The sequence below is a fragment of the Schistocerca cancellata genome, chromosome 5, assembly GCF_023864275.1.
Source record: "Schistocerca cancellata isolate TAMUIC-IGC-003103 chromosome 5, iqSchCanc2.1, whole genome shotgun sequence".
NCBI lineage: Eukaryota > Metazoa > Arthropoda > Insecta > Orthoptera > Acrididae > Schistocerca > Schistocerca cancellata.
In genome coordinates this window covers 493,237,328-493,259,121 of record NC_064630.1, presented here as the reverse complement: position 1 = coordinate 493,259,121, position 21,794 = coordinate 493,237,328, and the positions used below count along the sequence as shown (strand labels likewise).

Sequence of the window (21,794 nt, the reverse complement as noted above, 5' to 3'; positions counted from 1 at the left end):
AATCGGTAGGACAGTGGCCACTTTTATGTGGGTCTATCAGCAGTACTACATCTACATTTCTTCTGATCATACTGCAGCTCACTATTACTGTGAAATAACTTATAAATGATACCTGTATACAACATAAATTCTGTCCATATTTCCCCTTTTGAGCCCTTCTTAACTGTTCAAAAATTTCATTGTATGGTTTGCCTCCTTTGTTATTCTTTTCATCAGTATGTTAAAGCAATTAGTAGACCACTGAGCAATTTCTAGTTATTAAATATATAACAGTAGTATGGAACACAGAATCATTTTGATGTATGGAAGAGAGGAGAGGAGAGGAAAGAAATCCAACAACAAAATCTAAATCTTTACTCATTGTTTCATATTATTATGGATGTTTCTAGAAAAACAACTATTTGTTTTTTCTTTTCCGTTATTACATTAAAACTTCTATATCAATTGGAACAAAAAGAATGATGCATAGAGCAGCAACAAGTAAAATTTTTACAGTCTACTTCTTTTAACAAAAACTAACTTTCTAAGTATACAAAATGATATGATACAGCTGGCATCTTGTCACAGTCATATACTAAAAATAATTATTTATTTTCTAACCATTTTCATGGGCATCCTTTAAATATGCATGCTGTTTTAGTTACAGTTGTATACACTAAACACTAAAACAGATACTAAAAATCAAAACACATGTTAGTGGTTTATCACAATGCAGAGATTTTAGAAGGCAATCCAACAAAAGCACACTAGCAATAAAAATCTTTAACTGAAACTGACAGTGAACTCAATGTGCGTGAAGGTATTTATTGTCATGAATTATTCTATATAGTTGGGGCTATAGCATTCTTGAAAATAAGAAAATTTAATTATGGACAATACATCCACTAGCTCAAATAGCAGGATTTTTTGTAGTAGTAAATTGTTTTATGATAGAAAACAATTCGTTCACATTCATTACAAAACACAGCATTACTAAAACACACTTTGTTAATTCTCTGGAACAGGTAAAAAACAACAAAAATTGAAACTATAAAAACTGGAAAATAAGAATCATGAAAAAATACAACACTGATCAAAATATAGGCCTAGTTGTGTGTTTGTGAATGCAGCTGTATTTGTTCTCATACACTTGGCAGCTTAGGCATGCCAAAAAGCATGAAGTTTAATGTTTTCATTGGTGGGTATTTCTTACCACCACCATGAAAACAATTATGTTCTGATGTTGTTATTGTTATATCCCCAACTGAAACTTGACTATGCAACTGGAGATATAATGCAATCAAAAATGTCAGAGTGTTAAACTTTTGCTTTGTACAGTGGTACATTTTCGTTCCCTTTATATAATCCAAGAATTCTAAGTTTACAGTAAACAGAATACCTGAACACAGGTAACTACTTTTGTCACTACATTTTGTTTTTGAAGATGTTCCCAGATATATTTAATAATATACTCAAAGTAATGATACATGTACAGGGCTATTACAAATGATTGAAGCGATTTCATAAATTCACTGAAGCTCCATTCATTGACATATGGTCTCGACACACTACAGATACGTAGAAAAACTCATCAAGTTTTGTTCGGCTGAAGCCGTACTTCAGGTTTCTGCCGCCAGAGCGCTCGAGAGCGCAGTAAGACAAAATGGCGACAGGAGCCGAGAAAGCGTATGTCGTGCATGGTTCAAATAGTTCAAATTGCTCTGAGCACTATGGGACTCAACATCTTAGGTCATCAGCCCCCTAGAACTTAGAACTACTTAAACCTAACTAACCTAAGGACATCACACACACCCATGCCCGAGGCAGGATTCGAACCTGCGACCGTAGCAGCCTCGCGGTTCCGGACTGCAGCGCCAGAACCGCACGGCCACCGCGGCCGGCTGTCGTGCATGAAATGCACTCACATCAGTCAGTCATAACAGTGCAACGACACTTCAGGACGAAGTTCAACAAAGATCCACCAACTGTTAACTCCATTCGGCGATGGTATGCGCAGTTTAAAGCTTCTTTTCATGCCTCTGTAAGGGGAAATCAACGTGTCGGCCTGCAGTGAGCGACGAAACGGTTGAACGCATGTGGGCAAGTTTCAAGCGTAGCCCATGGAAGTCGACGAATAAAGCAAGCAGGGAGCTAAATGTACCACAGCCGACGGTTTGGAAAATCTTACGGAAAAGGCTAAAGCAGAAGCCTTACCGTTTACAATTGCTACAAGCCCTGACACCCGATGACAAAGTCAAACGCTTTGAATTTTCGGCACGGTTGCAACAGCTCATGGAAGAGGATGCATTCAGTGCGAAACTTGTTTTCAGTGATGAAGCAACATTTTTTCTTAGTGGTGAAGTGAATAGACACAATGTGCGAATCTGGGCGGTAGAGAATCCTCAAGCATTCGTGCAGCAAATTCGCAATTCACCAAAAGTTAACGTGTTTTGTGCAATCTCACGGTTTAAAGTTTACGGCCCCTTTTTCTTCTGCAAAAAAAACGTTACAGGACACGTGTATCTGGACATGCTGGAAAATTGGCTCATGCCACAACTGGAGACCGACAGCGCCGACTTCATCTTTCAACAGGATGGTGCTCCACTGCACTTCCATCATGATGTTCGGCATTTCTTAAACAGGAGATTGGAAAACCGATGGATCAGTCGTGGTGGAGATCATGATCAGCAATTCATGTCATGGCCTCCACACTCTCCCGACTTAACCCCATGCGATTTCTTTCTGTGGGGTTATGTGAAAGATTCAGTGTTTAAACCTCCTCTACCAAGAAACGTGCCAGAACTGCGAGCTCGCATCAACGATGCTTTCGAACTCATTGATGGGGACATGCTGCGCCGTGTGTGGGAGGAACTTGATTATCGGCTTGATGTCTGCCAAATCACTAAAGGGGCACATATCGAACATTTGCGAATGCCTAAAAAAACTTTTTGAGTTTTTGTATGTGTGTGCAAAGCATTGTGAAAATATCTCAAATAATAAAGTTATTGTAGAGCTGTGAAATCTCTTCAATCATTTGTAATAACCCTGTATATACATAGAGTATTAAGTTCATACCCGAAGTGTTTCTAATATAGGCACACTATATATTAACACTTTTTTCAAAATTTCAATGACAGCAGAATGTCAAGGTATTTCTAACCTCAGGTAACCTGAACAAATAAGCAAACACACACAGATACGTACATACACAGATATTACCATGCATACGGAGACAGTATGATAACAATATTAAATAGTTTAGCATTATATCAATAATTAAAAGGGACAAATCAATTAAAATTGTTTTTTTTTTTTTTAATGTGGTTACTTTTGTTAAGAAATGTGAAAGCCAGTAGCAGATATCTTACCTTTTTACAAAGAATAAATAGCACATTATAAATTTTTGTTAGGAACTTTTTAAAAATTACACACAAAGATTAGGTTATATTTACATGCACAAGCCAAAGCTGCCATGTTCTTAGCCAAAGAGGTTTTGTACAAATGTTATATCTGTAAATATTTACACACCAAATCACCTAGGTAGAACAGAAGAGCAATTGCTGCAGCTCTTGAATGAGCTACAGGTGACAGCCCCATGCAGGAATGACACATTTGTTAATAAGGGGAAAATAACATGAACCATCAATGAGGGAAGAGGTAGGACCGTGTACCTCATCGTCTGGAAACTGGATGACTGGTTGGGGCGAGGGAGAGCGCTGAGGCTCTGCCACACTTGCAGAGCTTAAGTCCCGTTCCTCCGCGTGCAGGAAGTCAAACTCTCGCAATGCACTCTGTAACATGATGGGGCTCTACTTTTGGGGTGCTAAGAGGTGCAAAAAATTTCCAAGGGATTTGTGCCGCAGTGCTTTAAATTCTGAAAGCTAAATTTTCAAGCGCTACATTAAGTGTGCTGAGTATTATTGGATTATCAGAACTTTTCATCTAGCATATATGTAGAAGCAATATAAAACTTGAGCAGCAGCATTATTAATTTCCTGCAGAACATTCAAAAACTTTATACAGAAATCAAAACTTAAAAGAGCGCACCCCAAAACAATGTGTTTAATTTAAGTAGCTTTATGACTACAATATGATTAAAACATACAACAATACTTCAAATATTTAACATTATGGAAGGTAAAGTAAGTAGGCATGCATGGAATAGACAAAACATTAAAAAAGTCACAAAGGAAGCTACTGTTTAACACACTATGAAAAATGAAGTGTTCAATGTAGTCTACATAAAAATATGCCAACAGTTTAGTCCCATATCATCACTTCACAAAGTGACTAGAATGATTTCCATGAAAAACTGCTCAAAAGAAGTTTTTGCACCACACTGATGACTTGCACAGTTTGTAATGCTCAATTCTCAATTACTTTTTTTCCTGTTCTTCACTTCCCATGATACTTCAATTTATTTCCTCTTTAAGTAGCCAACTTTACCTTGGTCTGCCATTCATTGGTAGCATTTTTAAAATAATTTTCTGTAGGCATTCAACCCACCTCTTACAATATTCTTACCAGGTTACTGCACAGAGTTCTGTGTAATCTAAACAAGTATGATTCAGTCTTTCTTACTCTGTACTTTTAACATCTCTACACTTCCTGTTTAAAACCTGAGAGTTACTTTGATTCAGCAATGTAGCAATAGGAATCATCTTACTAACATTTAATATATATTTTCAGGTTTCTTTTATTCTGATTTACTCATTCCTGTCTTTAAGTACTAACTAGAGTTTTATTCCATTACATCTTACAGTCATCGAGTGAAACTATTGGCACTTTGTAAATACATTGTAGCTGTCCTGCCAAACTATATGGAATTATTTATTTTCTTTTGTTTGCTGTTCTTTTATCCCCTGAAAATCAGTTAAGAGTGATAATCATAAACAAATAACTTCACCAACAGAAAATCAATCATTCCTTACATTACTTATATGGCATAATTTACGCATAGTCTCATCAATGTATAAATTAAGTCAGGCTGGTCCAACAATGACACATTGGGCAAGGGTGTTCTTTCCCACATCTTATCACAGTCACGGGTACGCACAGGTAGTGCAGCCTACCCATCAGAAAGCCCTCTCACACACATTCTGCACATGTGCAAGTTGCTTGGCCACACCTGCTCCCATATGATCATCCAGTGGAGTACAGCCATGTACACTACAGCCTGGCAGCTAGACAATCCACAAGTCAGCTGTTACCTACTGCTGTTGACCTGTGCCTGTACCTGCCCAGCTGCCCTCTGCAGGCACACAAGCTGGAACAGCCTGTATTAAATAATGGGTTCTATCTCTTAACATATATCAAGTCCATTAGTTTCACCATCAAAATTAATCACAAACATACTATTTTCATAAAAACTTTTCAATGATAAAATGAGATGAAGTGAGTATCCTCTATGTTTCATTAGATTCCATAGTTTTTTGTTTCTTTTTCTTAAGGCACTTTAAAATCATCCTCGAAATCAATAATAGCTAAATGTGTTTCTTGATCAAATCCACTTTGGTTTCTACAATTTGCAAAAACCACTTTATGGTCAGCGCCAACTTGTGTCTTATATCTTATACACTAAGGTGACAAAAGTCATGGGACAGTGAAATGCACATATACAATGGCGGTAATATTGTGTACACACTTTATACAATGGTGGTAAATTGGCGGAGCTGTCATTTGTACTCAAGTGATTCATGTGAAAAAGTTCCCGATGCAATTATGGCTGCACAACAGGAATTAACAGACTTTGAATGTAGAATGGTGGTTGGAGCTAGACACATGGGGCATTTCATTTTGGAAATGGTTACGTAATTCAGTATTCCAAGATACACAATGTCAAGAATTTGCCGAGAATACAAAGTTTCAGGCATTGCCTGTCACCACAGACAATGGCCTACACTTAACAACCGAGAGCAGCGGTGTATGCATAGAGCTGTCAATGCTATCAGAAAAGCAACACTGCTTGAAATAACCATAGAACTAAATGTAAGATGTACGACGAACACATCCATTATGAAAGTGTGGCGAAATGTGGCATTAATGGGCTAATCGGTTGGCATGAATCCATGGACCAGTAATCAACAATGCACTACGCAAGCTGGTGGTGGCCCCATAATGCTGTGGGCTGTGTTTACATGGGGTGGAGTCGGTCCTCTGGTCCAATTGAACCAATCGTTGCCTGAAAAATTGTTATGTTAGGCTACTTGGAGACCATTTGCAGCCACTGATGGACTTCACGTTCCCCAAACAATGATGGAATTATTTTGGATGACAATGTGCTATGTCACTGGGCCACAATTGTTTGTGACTGGTTTAAAGAACATTCTGGACAATTTGAGTGAATGATATGACCACCAGATCACCTGATATCAATCTCATTGAACATTTATGGGACATAATCAAGAGGTCAGTTCATGCACAAAATCCTGCACTGGGTACACTTTTGAAATTGTGGTGGCTACAGAGGCAGCATGGCTCAATATTTCTGTAGGGGACTTCCAACGACTTGTTGAGTCCATGCCATATAGAGCTGCTACACTATGCACTACACTGGGCAAAAGGAGTAGCCAATGGCCTTTGTCACCTTGGCGTATGTATTACGTTGGTGCACAAGTTTTTAGCCTTTTTGTTTTGCACGTTGGTATTTCAGATGTTATGGGTTTACTTACCAACTGTCATTTTCATTTGTATTTCACTGTTGCTATTTGAGTGTCATGTGATCAAGTGAGTGGAGTTGTGGATGCTAGAAAATGGAGCAGCAAGTGGGGGAATCAACATATTCTTCTGCCTGAGTGACACATAGTAGGTAGACAGAAACATCTACGCCATGTATGGGGACCATGGCATTGGACAGAGCATGACAAGAAAACAGTTTTCTCATTTTAAGGAGACTCATTTTGACATTAGTCACTCTTCTTATTCATGAGCCACACCAGTGTACTCAAGAACTGTGATCATTCCACAATCACACTGCATTTGCATGCAATCGGGAAGATTCAAAAATCAGGTGTATGGGTATCGAATGCTCTAGGCCAAAACCACAAAAATCAGGGGGTGGCCATACGTCCCATCCTGTATCATTACTGGTAACAAGAAAAAGTGTCTTTATGCTAACATAAGAAAAAGAAATGAATGGTGGAGCGCAAACAAAGCAGCAACTCCTCACACAAAAACCTGCATGCATCCACAAAAGATAATGTTATGCATCTGGTGGAACAGCGATGGTGGTGTGTACTATAAATTGCTTCCCAAGGGTAAAATCATCATTGCTGACATTTATAGTTAGCAACTGAGATATCTTGTAGACACAATCCAGGAACAAAGACCAGGGAGACTGCATGAAGTGATGCTGCTCCATGATAACGACTGCCTGCATCCTGCCTACACTGACAAAAAACACTGTAGGAGTTGGGTTGGAAAATCATTCCATACCCACCTTATTCATTTTATCCTGAGCCCTCAGATTATCATCTTTTCTGCTCCTGTACTGAGCAACTTTCGAGAATCTTACTTTTCAGATGAAAAAGCACTCCAAACAAGGCTCGAGTTCTTTACCCTAAAACCACGTGATTCCCATACACGTGGCACGTGGGACCAAGAAGTTACCCCAGCTCTGATAGACTGTTGTAAATAGTGAAGGAGAATACATTATTGATGACTAAAGTCTCTGTTATGTGTATCTGTTGTGTTTCTGGAAAAACACTACGAATTTCTGCACCAACCCAATAGAAATGTCTAGCTGTTCTACAATTGCTGGTGATTGTTTCAAACAGTAAAGCAGTAGCAGCTTAGAAAAAAAGAAATGTACCTCAGTATTCAAGTAATCTCTCATAAAAACTCTAAGTTTGTTGCTTTACCATTTTTAAGTGGTTTCCAGCATTTTTGTAAGATCTTCAATAGGAACATCACTCTCACTATTTACAAGATGTTTCGACAAGTAAAAAAACAACACACACACACACACACACACACACACACACACACACAGCGAGCGAGCGAGCGAGAGAGAGAGACAGAGAGAGAGAATTCTGTACGACAATCAGTAAAAATGGAAGTTTGACCCAAATCAAAAAACACAAAACAACATTACAAAAGGCTACACCATGACCATCAAGTTACAACAAAGTGATCACAGCAACTGGCAACCTTACAAACTACAAAGTTGCATGACAGAATCAACTGAAGCATACTAATGATCAAACATTTCAAAAATATGACTGACCTGAGAGATACTGACAAAAATAAATAAAGGGAATAGAACACAGTGATCATCCATTGCATGAAGAAGGTGATACATAGTAAGATCCCAATAATTATCAGGAGTATCCCTAGATGTCACATATAAAATTTACTCCGAATTATGCAACTAAGGATTCGGGAACTTGACAAAGTTCTTATAGAGTACTAAAAAGGACTTCAGGCAAGCACAAGTTGTCTTGGGGAATTGGGGAGAGGGGCACTCTGATTGGAGAAATTCAGGCATAAATAGAAAATGAAATGAAAACCAAACACCAACACTGATAAGGAAAGCCCAGTGTGGAATGTACATAATGGAGACTACAAATAATAATTCACTGTATCGCTGAGACACTGAGCGGCTGATAGACACATAATCCGGACTGAAAACTAGAGCTAAGATTTCAGGAAACAAGACTTTGACTAAACAATAAACAAATTAAGGTTGTAAATACAAGGGGTAGTCAAACTTTTCATTATCATCTTGAAAAAACAAAATTCTGTTAGTTTGCTTACTTGCAGACACTTGTCTGCAGCCATGGCACACACTGATATTGCAGTGCTACAGTCCTGCAGCATGTTACTAGAGCCATTAGAGAAGCCAAAAACCAAAGTGGCACAGTCCCATGATGAAGAGGAGTATTGTGCAGTAATTTGCTTTCAGAAGCAGCAGAATTATTGCAGCTGTGTCAGACCAACCCCTGGCATAGTTGCAACATTTCTGCTGTTGCCACAAAAGAATTATCGTAGGAAACTTCACTTTACAATAGTCTATGCCAGTTGTTTGGCTCCTCTACTGGAGTGCTATAATACTATGGTGCGGGGATTTCAATGTGTGGTGGGAGACATGCACCTGCAAACATACAATTGATTAATTATGTAACTTTATTATTTCAAGGTGATAGTTAAAACTTTATGAATTAGATTAAAACATCCTGAAAAAATAATAATTTGGAACTTAAAAAAAGAGGAGGAAGATCAATTAGATACAGGATAACAAAACAAGAAAGCATAACAAATCACTTGGCCAATATATAAGAACAAATCTCTCTAGGTGGACACCAACAGCACGACCTTCTTAATTAAACATGAAGCAACTTATGGTAGCTACATACTATTTAACAATAAAAACAAACAATAATTGACAAAATTATTTAATTGGATGGATGAAAAATCTATTCACCAAGCAGCAGCAGAACACACATGAAAGATGGTTGTAATTGGCAAGCTTTCGGTGCTAGCGGCTCCTTCGTCAAGCAGAAGGGTTGAAGGGGAAGGAAGAGGGATTAAGGAAAAGGACTAGATATCTAGGAAAAGGGTAGATTTTGGGAAAGTCACCCAGAACCATGGGTCAGGGGAGACTTACCGTGCAGGATGAGAAGGAAAGACTGATTATTGGGGACTGCATCGGACAAGATTTGAAAACCTGAGAGCTTAAAGGTTGAAGTCAGGGTAATATGCCTACAGAGATTACTGCTTAAAGATAATGCATGAGTTAATAAAAGTGGAATTCTTATTAACTTCACTCTTGTTAACTCATGCATGACATTTAAGCAGTAATCCATGTCTGCATATTACCCTGTCTTCAACCTTTTAAGCTCTCAGGTTTTCAAATCTCATCCAGTGCACTCCCCATCAGTCTTTCCTTTTCACCTCGTATACTGGGGGACACTGCAGGAGCCTCCACGAACATTGGGTTCTCCACTCGAACAACAAGCAATCGGGCGTCCCCTGGAAACGACCTAGTCGGCCAATCCTGCTAACACCGGAGCACCAAAACCAAAGATGACAAAACAACTCTCCGAAGAGACTCAAAAAAAGGCCTTTATCAAGACCATCACTAGTGACAACTTCCTGCAATATTGAAGGCTTATCTGTAAATAAAGAAATTTTATTATCTGACATGTGCAAACGAAAGAACTGTGATGTTTTAGTGATACAAGAAACACACAGAGCACCAACTAGCCATAGACCAAAAATACAGGGCATGAAATTAGTTCTTGAGAGACCACACGAAAGGTACGGGAGTGCTAAATTTGTGAAACCAAACTTAGACGTATGCTCCTGTGCTCTGACCTGCGAAGAAAATATAGAAAGTTTAACTATTGAGCTACATTCATGTACTGTAACATCTGTGTACAAACCACCCAGTGCGAGGTTCAAATTTACGGAGCCTGGAAATTTCCATTCAAAAAACATTAAAGTTGTACTAGGAGATTTTAACTGTCACGGTCTCGCATGGAGTTATAAAGGGACAAATGACGATGGTGAAATGCTGGAGATCTGGGCAGACCAGGCTAAACTGAAATTGATACATGACCCAAAGTTGCCTGCATCATTTAACAGCAGAAGATGGAAATGAGGATATAATCCAGATAACATCTTTGTCTCTGAAAAGGTATCCCTGCAAACTGTAAAGCAAATCGAAGACCCAATTCCAAGATCGCAACACAGAGCAATAACTTGCTGCATTACTGCAGTAATCAAATCATATGTAATGCCCTTCAAGAGACGCTTCAATTTCAGAAAAGCTCATTGGGAACTTTTCACAGAGGTCCTTGATAAAGAGATCTTGGAAATTAAACCAGAGATACAATCATATGAAACTTTTATAGACCTTGTCAAGAAAATCTCTCGACGGCGCACACCTAGATGGTGCCGCACACAGTATACCACTGTACTCAATGGTAGCAGCAAGGAAGCTCTGAAAAAGTATGAAGAACTGTACAATAAGGACCCCTTCTCAGAGGAAACGATCCAGGCAGGTGAGGTACTGATGTCTGGTATCTCCGAAGTGAGAAAGGAAAAGTGGTGTAACCTCCTACAAGAGACGGACATGAAGCACAGCAGTAGGAAGGCATGGAAACTGGTCAAAAGTCTCAACAAAGACCCAACAGAACCACAACCAAATTACGGTGAAGTTACACATGATCAGATAGCTCACCAACTATTCATGAACGGAAAAACTAAAAGGAAGATCAGGAATGGCAAAATTAAAAGAAAATTGAACGAGGAGATTAGCTTCCTAGCTCGCCCGTTCTTCATTCAGGAGCTACAAGATGCCATCAACAATTTGAAAAACAATAAGGCCGCTGGCCTCGACGATCTGAGATCTGAGCAAATTAAACATTTTGGATCAGGAGTACAAGCATGGATCCTAGAGCTAATGAATAACTGTATTACAACAATGCAAATTCCTAAACTGTGGAGGAAAGCTCGGGTTATTGCGTTACTAAAACCAGGGAAAGACCCAGCTGAAGCTAAAAATTTCCGGCCTGTCTCACTGCTTTGTCATTTATTTAAAGTGCTGGAGCGAATGATCCTCAAACACATAGCTGATTATGTGGACAAAGCCCTCATTAACGAACAAGCTGGATTTCGACCAGGAAAATCATGCTGTGGCCAAATCCTTAATCTCACACAGTACATCGAAGACGGCTATCAGAGAGGAGAAGTAACTGGGGTCGCATTCCTGGATCTCAGTGCTCCATATGACACAGTTAACCATAAGTTGCATACGCAGAAAGTGTATAATGTCACTAAGGACTACACCCTTTCTATGTTCATGCAATGCATGCTACAGAACAGACGCTACTATGTAACCTTACAATCTAAAAACAGCCGATGGAGGACACAGAAAAATGGACTTGCAAAGGGTAGTGTCTTGGCTCCAATATTATTTAACATCTATACCAATGATCTTCCCATCAGCCACCAGACACGAATGTTCATATATGCTGATGATGCAGCAGTGGCCACACAGGATAAGACCTTTGAACAAGTGGAGGAGAATCTCACAGGAGCCTTAACATAACTTGCTACCTATTATGACGGCAATAATCTCAAACCAAACCCTAGTAAAACTCAAGTATCCGCCTTCCATCTTAGGAACAAACAAGCCAAATGGAAACTCCGAGTCATGTGGCAAGGGGAAGAGCTGAAACATACAAACAGCCCAAAATACCTGGGAGTAACATTGGACAGAGCACTTACTTTTAAGCAGCACTGTCACAACACTAAAAAAAAAAGGTCTGTGCCAGGAACAACATACTGTGGAAGCTAACAGGTTCATCGTGGGGAGCCCAACCACATGTTTTGCGCAACACGGGTCTGGTGCTGAGTATCTCAGCAGCAGAATATGCTGCGCCAGTTTGGGGGAACTCTGCTCACACTAAGCAAGTTGACGTCGCCGTAAACTAAACTGTGCGTATTGCCACAGGATGCCTCAAACCAACTCCCACAGACATCATTTATCCCATCATAGGCATAGCACCACCCACTATCCGCAGACAAGTAGGCGCTGAGATCGAAAGATCAAAACAAAAGAATGATCCTCGACACCCAATGCATATGCACCAAAAACAACGTGTCCGGCTGAAATCCCGCAGGAGTTTCATTGAAACTACTGAAGAGCTCGCCACCAAGCCCGTCGCAAGGCGGCTATCTCTTTGGGAAGAAATGGTGCCACACTCCACAATGGAACTACTTGAGGAGGGATCTGCAGGATTTCAACTACCTTTTACAACTTGGGGGTCATTAAACTAGCTGCGCACTGGAGTAACTGGGTGCAAATCAAACCTATTTAAATGGGGTTACAGTGATAGCAATAGGTGTGAATGCAGAGCAATACAGGACTTGGACCACCTACTGATTTGCCCAGATATGTCTATAACATCCACTTAAGATGATATTTTGAAAGTCAATGACAAAGCAAACTACGTTGCTAATTACTGGGAAGGGAGGATATAATTGGTGCATCCGGATACGGAAGAAGAAGAAACCTCGTGTACTGAGTCTTCCCAGACCCATAGTTCTGGGTGACTTTCCCAAAATCTATCCCTTTTCTTAGACCTCCCTAGTCCTTTTGCTTCACCCATCTTTCTTCCCCTTCAACTCTTCTGAGTGAAGAAGGAGCCACTGGCTCCGAGAGTTGGCCAATTACAACTGTCTTTTATGTGATCTGCTGCCACTTGGGGAGTAGATTTTTTATCTATCCAATTAAATAATTTCTACATACTATTTAGATTGAAAAGCAAAGTCTCAACAGATAAATTACAAAGATGGATAGAAGCATCCTCACAGCAATCATCAAAGAGAAGGACAAATTGTGGTCTAATAAAGTGACACATTTGGGGGGAGGGGGATGAGACAATATTAGGTACAATAAGAAAGAGGGGAATTTTTTTTTCCTGTCACTTATCAAAAAGCAGGCTAGTCAACACTTTTGAAAAAATAAAATGAAGAATAATTGATTCGAAGAAGGGCAGAATGGTTTCAGAGTTAAATATCACAATGCAATAGATCAAAGACAGAGAACAAAACGAGTCTCAGGAGCAGTGATACACGATTTAAAACGAAAAATTTTTGAAAGAAAACAGTACTCCATACTGACGAAGAAAGTGCAGCCAGGTCAGAAAGAAAGTAAAACTTTTGTGAATGGAAGACTGCAGTTATATGGATTAATTCAAATGTTCCAATGTGGACTTAAACTATATACAAACAATAATTATGCATTACTCACAACTACTTCCTTCCAGTCATAAGAAAAAATATCTGACACGCAGGCACATGCCGCGCGCGCCGCGCGGCGCGCGCGCGCGCGCCGCGCGCGCGCGCACACACACACACACACACACACACACACACACACACACACACACACACCGGTGCACCCCCCCCCCCCCCCCACACACACACACACAAAGTATATATAAAGCACAAATAAGTAATTACGTAGTATTCACTGTACTCTTTAGTCTATAACTACAATGTATTACAAATGCATAACAATGGTGAAGTGCATATAAGACTTCAGAAAATTAAATCATACAACAGATTAAAAGAAACTGTTTCCTCTGTTGGAACAGTGTATCTATACACAGCATTTTTAGTATTGCACCTTCCAGTAACCTACTTTTATGTAATTATTATTTCCTTTTCAAAACATTTCTGCTTTCATCCAATTTTCACTGTTTGTCTTTATCCAATGAGACCTTCATTTCATGCTAAGCATCAGGCAAAATCTCATTGTCAAAGTTGTATGGTATTAGTAAAAAAATATGTACACAACAACAGGCTTAACCATAAGTCCAGTAATGGTTAAACAGTGTTAACACAGTAAAGCCAACTCTATGTACATAGTGAGATCTTTGATATCGCCAGATGTTTTTTCCTCCTTTTCCTTTTTCAAAAATGAAAAAGATAAATTATTTCAAACAGTGCATGAAAAACAAATGATGCCAAATAAACAGTTAAGCAAAATGAAACTATAGAAAGTATTTTAACAATGAATTATTACCTCAACATCAAGCCGAGGCGGTGGCTGTGGAGTTTGTGGTGTTTGTGGAGCTGAAGGCAGTGAAGATTTCCTCTTTCCGGCAACTGTTGATGGCAATATTGGACTAGGAGTAGCATCAGCAGGTAGAGGAGGAAGAGGAGGTAAAACTGCAACCCCAAGTCCCAATGGCCGAGTGCCAGAAAGTCCAGCAGTCTGTACATCTGGACTCTCACCAGGGGCTTGAGGTTTATCTTCAGGAAAATCAAATGATAGCTGAAGAGGTTGTACGCCGCCTACAAGAAAATACAAGGGTCATTTAGAATTAATAACAAAATGCAAAGAATAATTCTGAAAATTACATTTTGTGGATTTAAGTAACTATAAAAACTAAATTTTATAGTGGAAAAGAAAAATGTTATCTAAAAAATACTGTAGTTTGCTGCATTTGACTTCCTGATGAACATTTTGTAGAACTCCAGTCTAATATAACTGTTTGTATGTCAAGGAATTTCAATGAACTTTGTCTGATCGAGTCAGGTATTTTGTTACTCTTCTTGTGTTGCCTTTAGTCTGATTCAAATGCTCAGTTTGTTTCACTAAAAGACACACATCAAATTAAAAGAACATTTCTGATCCACAAAATAGATGGAATGATTTAACTTATTTTTACTATCCACCTCTTACCTGAAGACTGGTTTTCTGTAGAACGGATGTGATTGTTCTGTATAGAAGGTGCTGATCGCTTTAGAAAACGAGCCCATGTTGCTACATTGATATTCATCTGATTTGCACGTGGGAAATTCTTAGCTTGTTGCTTGAAAATCTTACGCTGACGCTGAAGCTTTGGTTTCCTTGTTATCATTGGATTCAAAAATTTAATCTGTAAAAACAAACAATGCAGATTTTGCAAAATAAATCACATTCTGTTTAAGGAGATTAGTGACTGACTTATTATAAAGTTTTCTTCACTTTTGACACACTTTTTATGGCACAATCCTTGGGGGGTTTCGCCCAATAATGGCCATCTTCAGATGCTATGGCTGGATAACGAAAGCTTGCCAGTACCATCTGCTTTTCATAATATCTGAAGGTGTCTACTGTGGGGCCAAAACTAGTTATGATTGTGTCACAAAGAGTAATTGTGTCAAAAATAAACAAAACTTTATGATGCATATTACAGCTGTAGTATAAGAGATGTTGGGTAAAATCAAAATATTTATACATAACAAAAGAATAAAGGGTAAGAATCTAATCATTTTCACTAGACAGGGTGATTCGTATTATTGTTTTAAAAACCCCAAAGCGACATACATGACACTAAGCAAGTACAAGACACACGTGACCACAAACGTCGAGAAATACCCAAAAAGTGGATGATAAACATTGAACATGTGACATCCTCAGATGACGAACCTGGCGCTCGGTCAGACAGACAGACGTTCAGATATTAATACCGGTACCACACATTTGGCCATGCAGCGGTTGGGCTTGTTGATCCTACCCTCGCCACTAGGTTGACAGTGTTGCATATCTCTCCATTAGGCTACTCTTTTTTCAAACACATTATGTAAATGTGGTGTGTTATAAACATAAAAGTTAAGAAGTTATTTTCCTCTCTGTAACCAAGCATAAGCTATTCTTATTTTGTGTCCCTTTCTTTTTGTTCTTTCCTTCATTTATGGACCTTATTCGGTGCAGAAAACTTATGTCATTGACTAGTAGTGACACAGTTCATAAGCTTATACTCATTTACCTGTGATGCAATATGCTAGTTTTTTGTTGTACTGTACTTTGTGATAAACCAACAGGGATCAAGAGACTGGGAAATGAAATAATAAACATTACTTCAATGTAAACACACAAAAGTCTAACCCAATGGGGGAAAAAAATACTTGCTGCCGCATGCAAGATTTGAAACCCGAGCATCAAGCATTGTAGTCGGGCACATAGGTCTACAGCCACAAGCATGTGAATATTTAACTTGGGTTAGGATGATCAGGTGTGACACACCAATAAGCTCAACTACTTCAGGTGCAGCGAGGGTCATCATCTGGTGCTGTCACATGTTCAAGATCTGTCATCCACTTTTGGGATGTTTCCCAACATTTGTGGTCCCATGTATCTTAAAATAAATTACTTATCCTGGTGTTCTTAAATGTTAATAAGAATCTGAGAGGCAACTAAGTTACAGCAATTTCCCTGAAAGAGTCTATCTCTAACTACCAGAAACATTAATAAAATAAACATAACTGTTCACTATACAGTTGAGTCATGAAGAGATCAATAGGCACATAAACGAGTCCTGCAAATGACCCTCTTCCGAGCCATTTAAAACAACCACTACCCCCACATACCCAAGTTCAGCTACATTCTCTGGTGTTGCAGCCGGAATCGGGTGATAGGCTGTGGCAGCTGGAATACGTGTGTGGAAAATGCGAGCAAGGGAGGGGTGGAGGGAAGTGTGGTTGATGGCTGGGAGGGAGGGAGGGATCAAAAGGAAATGAGATGGGAATGTAGCTCACCCTGGAGGAGGCATGTTACGTTGTGTATACACAAAGTGGAAGAAGAAGAAGAAGAAGACCACAGAGAGAACAATAAGTGGAAGGTGTGAAGAGAGGAATGGAGGTAGGTGTCAGACAGTTGTAGCACAGATTAATACACGATTTGTATAATTCAAACAAGCTGGTAATGACCACATGGTAAACAACATTTGCACAGCTTTAATTACTTCTTAACAGCATCCACACAAAGATGAGATTTAATTTGAAGAGCCAAGGCGATGATTTCCTTTTCTTCTCCAGGGCTTCAGAGCCCACATGCTCCATGAGCAGGCAGTAAAAGCAGGCAGTAAAAGCAGGCAGTAAATATTGGCCTGCAAACTGCAAATACTGCACCCTTCCACCATCATAGAGAATAGGGTGAGGAACCATGAGAGAAATGATTGGATAAATCTGGGCTGTTCATATATTCTCTGTCACACTGCAGATCAGTTATTTCAAGCTGTAGATCAGTGCAAATTGGATAATGAAAGCTTTTCATTTTCCTATTCACTTAAGCTACAACTCCTGATCTATTTGTGAGCATGACAGGCGCTCTGCCTGTAGGCATATAAACCAATAAGTTCCAAGACAAACCTACTCTTTCTACAATTTCTTCAATGCTGCTAAGAATGTCACATCCAGCAGCTGTATGCTTTTGATATATACACTTTCACGGAGGGCCAAAGAACAAGCAACAAACACTTTATATATATTTTGAAAGCTGACTCTGAATGTTGTCTGATATAACCTACATGGAATGGAGGATTGTCCTATTTGGTAATGCCACCATGTGTAACTGAAGTGAACATAGATGTTCAGCTGCAATTACTAAGTTTCTTTTACTAAATCACCATCTGTGAAAGGGTGCTGGGACTTTGCCAAAAGTAATCCAATTTTGTAGGCTCATCCACATGACACACACTTTTTATTTTTCCTCCTCTTCAACAGAGAGTCTCCTTTTAAGTTTTTAAAATCTCTTGTTCTGCTCAGGTCCTTCATATTTTCTGTTTCTGTAATCTTTGACATGATAAGATGTGTAGTGTCTTCGAAAAATGGAACTTCCTGAAAGTAATCAGTGTCTAATGGTCCAGTAAATATTTTGTGAACTCACATTTTCCTGTAAAAATGTACAAATGTTCACAATGTGAACTGAAATACCAAGACACTGTGGGTATTACAATATGTTGACTTGCCACTGCTGTTGTTAGACGGCACCACTGTCACACCTGGCACTGACTTATTTCACAGTTGGCGTTCCCCATGACATTGCAATCACATGGTGCATGCACATTTTCCTCACTCCACACCTCCTCCTTGCAACTGCTCTGCTCACGAGCAAGAATGCAAGCAGATGCAAGTGTTCACGCTCAAAATCAGCAACTTGTTAAGCCTTGTTCTAGAGCATATGAAATAACTGATAAGAACAGCCCAAAAATTAAGCCAAAATAATAAAAATTGTAATGGAAGGGAAAGGAAAAATGTTTTGTAGAAACAAAATAAAATATGTCTTTAGATGGGATAAACAATGCAATGAATTCACTTGATCCCATTCCAAATCAATATGTTTATCTGTAAAATTTTTGATATGATTTGCTTGTGTCAAAAAGTCAGCACGACCCCCCCCCCCCCCCGACCATGCACACGGAGAGGGGGGGAGAGGGGGGGGGGGGGGGAAGCCACAGCAAAGAACCACAATAATCATGCTACAGGTGCTGGATGAAGATATCGTCATTTATAGGTAGCAGTAGTGTTAGGGGCCATACAAGTCTCAACAAGTAATTTCCATTTGAACAGGGATGTTTTTGTAGCTCCACCCCCCCCCCCCCCCCCCCCCCGCCCCACCCACTCACCCATCCACCACTGACGACATTGCTTGCTATCCTGGAGAGTCACATGGCAAATATAAATAACTCTCTAAGAACCACCTTGGTGGAATATTAAACAAAAATATTTTGATATACAATTGTTTAAATCATTCCTTTGCTGTGCCGTGTCAGCTTACTATAAAAGGGGCATGACATATATTATATACTAATTTAGTGTTGGTGATGATCTTTTCACAAGGAACACAACAATATCGTTTTTGAACTAAACAAGTTTACTGTTACTGTTAACCAGTCACTGTTTAATTTATTTACACAACACACTGCGAAGGTTTAAATCTTTCATCATGAGGTAGATTTATTTGAATTAGTACAACGTGTGTGTTATGCAACAACACTGGGTAATCTGTGGCACTGTCTCCAGTCGCCACAGGCTCTTTTCTTTGTCGTAATACATCACGTATAAATTGTCACACTTCGTGAACAATGATGGTATTTAGAAATGCATTGTGGAAATAAATTTAACACTGATCGGTAACAGTAATCATGTTCTTTCATTCAAGATCAGCAACAGTCATGATAAAGCCTAACCTAAAATTTTTGTATTTAAAATACCTGTTTTCGATAATGTTCAACTGCTAACTAATAAATAGTGACTCCTGAGGAGGATATCAGCAGTGGGACTGAAACAATACGTATTGAAGACATTTGATTCTTGAAATGAAAGTAGGCTTCTACTAATTGCAGAACAACTTGCATGTTTCAGAAGAATCGCATAACTGTTCTCAATAACCCCTTGCTCAATTTTTAAGTAATTGCAATTTGTAATATATCTAGATTACAACATAACTGGGCAATCACAAATAAAAATTCTTATGCATATCCCATTCTCTTCCCTTTTAATATTCTTTTCAGTTTCATTAGCGGTCTGTATGACTGGGACTCATTTCCTCTAGAAAATAAGTAATGTAATGTCATTTGACTTACCTCTGCAAAAAGTAATCCTTGTGGCTCCAACTGCAAAGCCATTCCATGGCGAATATCATCAACAAAATCTTCCAACCGCAAAAATTTTACAGCGCATAATGAACGCCAATCACGCCAATAAATCCCTATCTCAAGCTCTCGAGATTTATCCAGATCAATGGAAAACCTGCAATCATGAAAGCATTGCACTACAATTACGTCATATTGTCATTTATACATATTTTGGAAGCAACTAGTTTTAAGAATCAATCAGTGCCCATGCAATCAAATGTTCAGAGAAATAGTTTCCAAAATCCATAATAAATAATAAAGATGGCCAGACAATGAATGCATCAAACATCACAATGTAGTGTGAGGATGCAATTCCTCTACACAAAGCATCTGCTGTCTCCATTAATTGAATGGCTAATATGAACAAGGGACAACTACCATGTCACATGCAATCACGTTTTATTCCTACTTAAAAACAGACTGGCAACAAATAAAAGGAAGAGACATAATGGTACAACGAACAGATGGTAACAGATACAAAAAATAAAGTACACGTTATTTTATCTGTGATGCACAATTGTCTCAGACCGATCACAGCAGTAAAATAAAGGTTCTTAAAAATATCTGTGGCTAGTTGCATTCTTCAACAATCTGTAAATAAATTAAATGACTTTCTGAAGGAGAGAGAAATGCACAGTGATAAATTAGTTAGCAAATAAACAAAAAAATCTGGTAACGCTAATAAAATGAGTTCTTAAATACATAGGAGAGGGCCCTATGGTGCTATCTGAATATTATAAAAAATATCAACACAATATACAATGAAAGATAGTAAGAGTATATTTGAATATAATAGAGGGAAACATTCCACGTGGGAAAAAATATATCTAAAAACAAAGATGATGAGACTTACCAAACAAAAGCGCTGGCAGGTCGATAAGACACACAAACAAACTGTTTGTGAACTAGAAACTCTCCCTTAAAACCCACATCCTTTCGTCTTTCCCTCTCCTTCCCTCTTTCCTGACGAAGCAGCCATTGGTTGCGAAAGCTAGAATTTTGTGTGTACGTTTGTGTTTGTTTGTGTGTCTATCGACCTGCCAGCGCTTTTGTTTGGTAAGTCTCATCATCTTTGTTTTTAGATATAAGAGTATATTTGGCAAGATATAGAATGAGCTAAGACAACCGACTGTGTGCTGGTCACATACTGATGTTGTGCTGTGGAGGATGGGGCTGGATCAGTGATATGGTGACTGCCTCACTTGTCTGACTCAATTTCGAAAACATCAAATGAACCGTATATTAAGTTCATGAGCCAAGTTGCTGAAATAGATCACCCTAATCAACTGTTGAACCACATGTTGCAGATGCTGTGTGTGTATATATGTGCATACCTAGAAATGCAATGTGATGAGTTGACGAGACAGCCAATTATTTACAAATATGAAATGTACTAAGAAGAAACTTGCAATGTAACAAACAGATCACAATTGTGGTTTTGTAGTACATAATACACCAGTTTAGCATACAACTCAATCCAGTTCAATTTCATCTATCATATGCATGATCCATTACCTGTAGATGGATGTTGCAAGAGGACAGAAATGTATAACAGAAAACAGTTAACTCTAACTTTCGAGCTCTTGCTCTTTTTCTCCTAAGAACACACACAAGTGTGCATGTGATAACACGTCTCTCTCCCCCTCCCCACACACAGCTGAGGCAATGGTGAGTCTCGCCACCACCACAGGTGTGTACGTTCTGGTGAATGTGTGCGTAAATGTGTGTATTTTTCCAGTAAAAAGAGCCAGAGCTCAAAAGCTAGTGTCACTTGTTTTCTTATTAAGTGCTTCTGTGTACCACACACCAGTTTATACTTTGCAGCTAACCCCACCAAATTAGTATAATACAGACCAACACAGTGTAATGTTCCCCCAAGTTAGTTCACTTTCAATCATG

General features: G+C 39.0%; 1 protein-coding gene across 3 annotated transcripts in view; it reads right to left on the bottom strand.

The window, feature by feature from the left end:
• Positions 1-21,794, bottom strand: part of LOC126187703 (serine/threonine-protein kinase N) — a 347,916-nt gene that overhangs the window by 49,202 nt on the left and 276,920 nt on the right. For 2 of the 3 annotated variants that reach the window (XM_049928946.1, XM_049928945.1), the window contains exons 9-12: positions 19,845-20,010; positions 15,179-15,374; positions 14,516-14,787; positions 3,651-3,770 (exon numbers count right to left, since the gene is read on the bottom strand). In XM_049928946.1, the coding sequence (XP_049784903.1) occupies positions 3,651-3,770; positions 14,516-14,787; positions 15,179-15,374; positions 19,845-20,010 (754 nt within the window). The remainder of the gene's footprint in view (positions 1-3,650; positions 3,771-14,515; positions 14,788-15,178; positions 15,375-19,844; positions 20,011-21,794) is intronic. The other variant, XM_049928947.1, reaches the window with a different exon arrangement.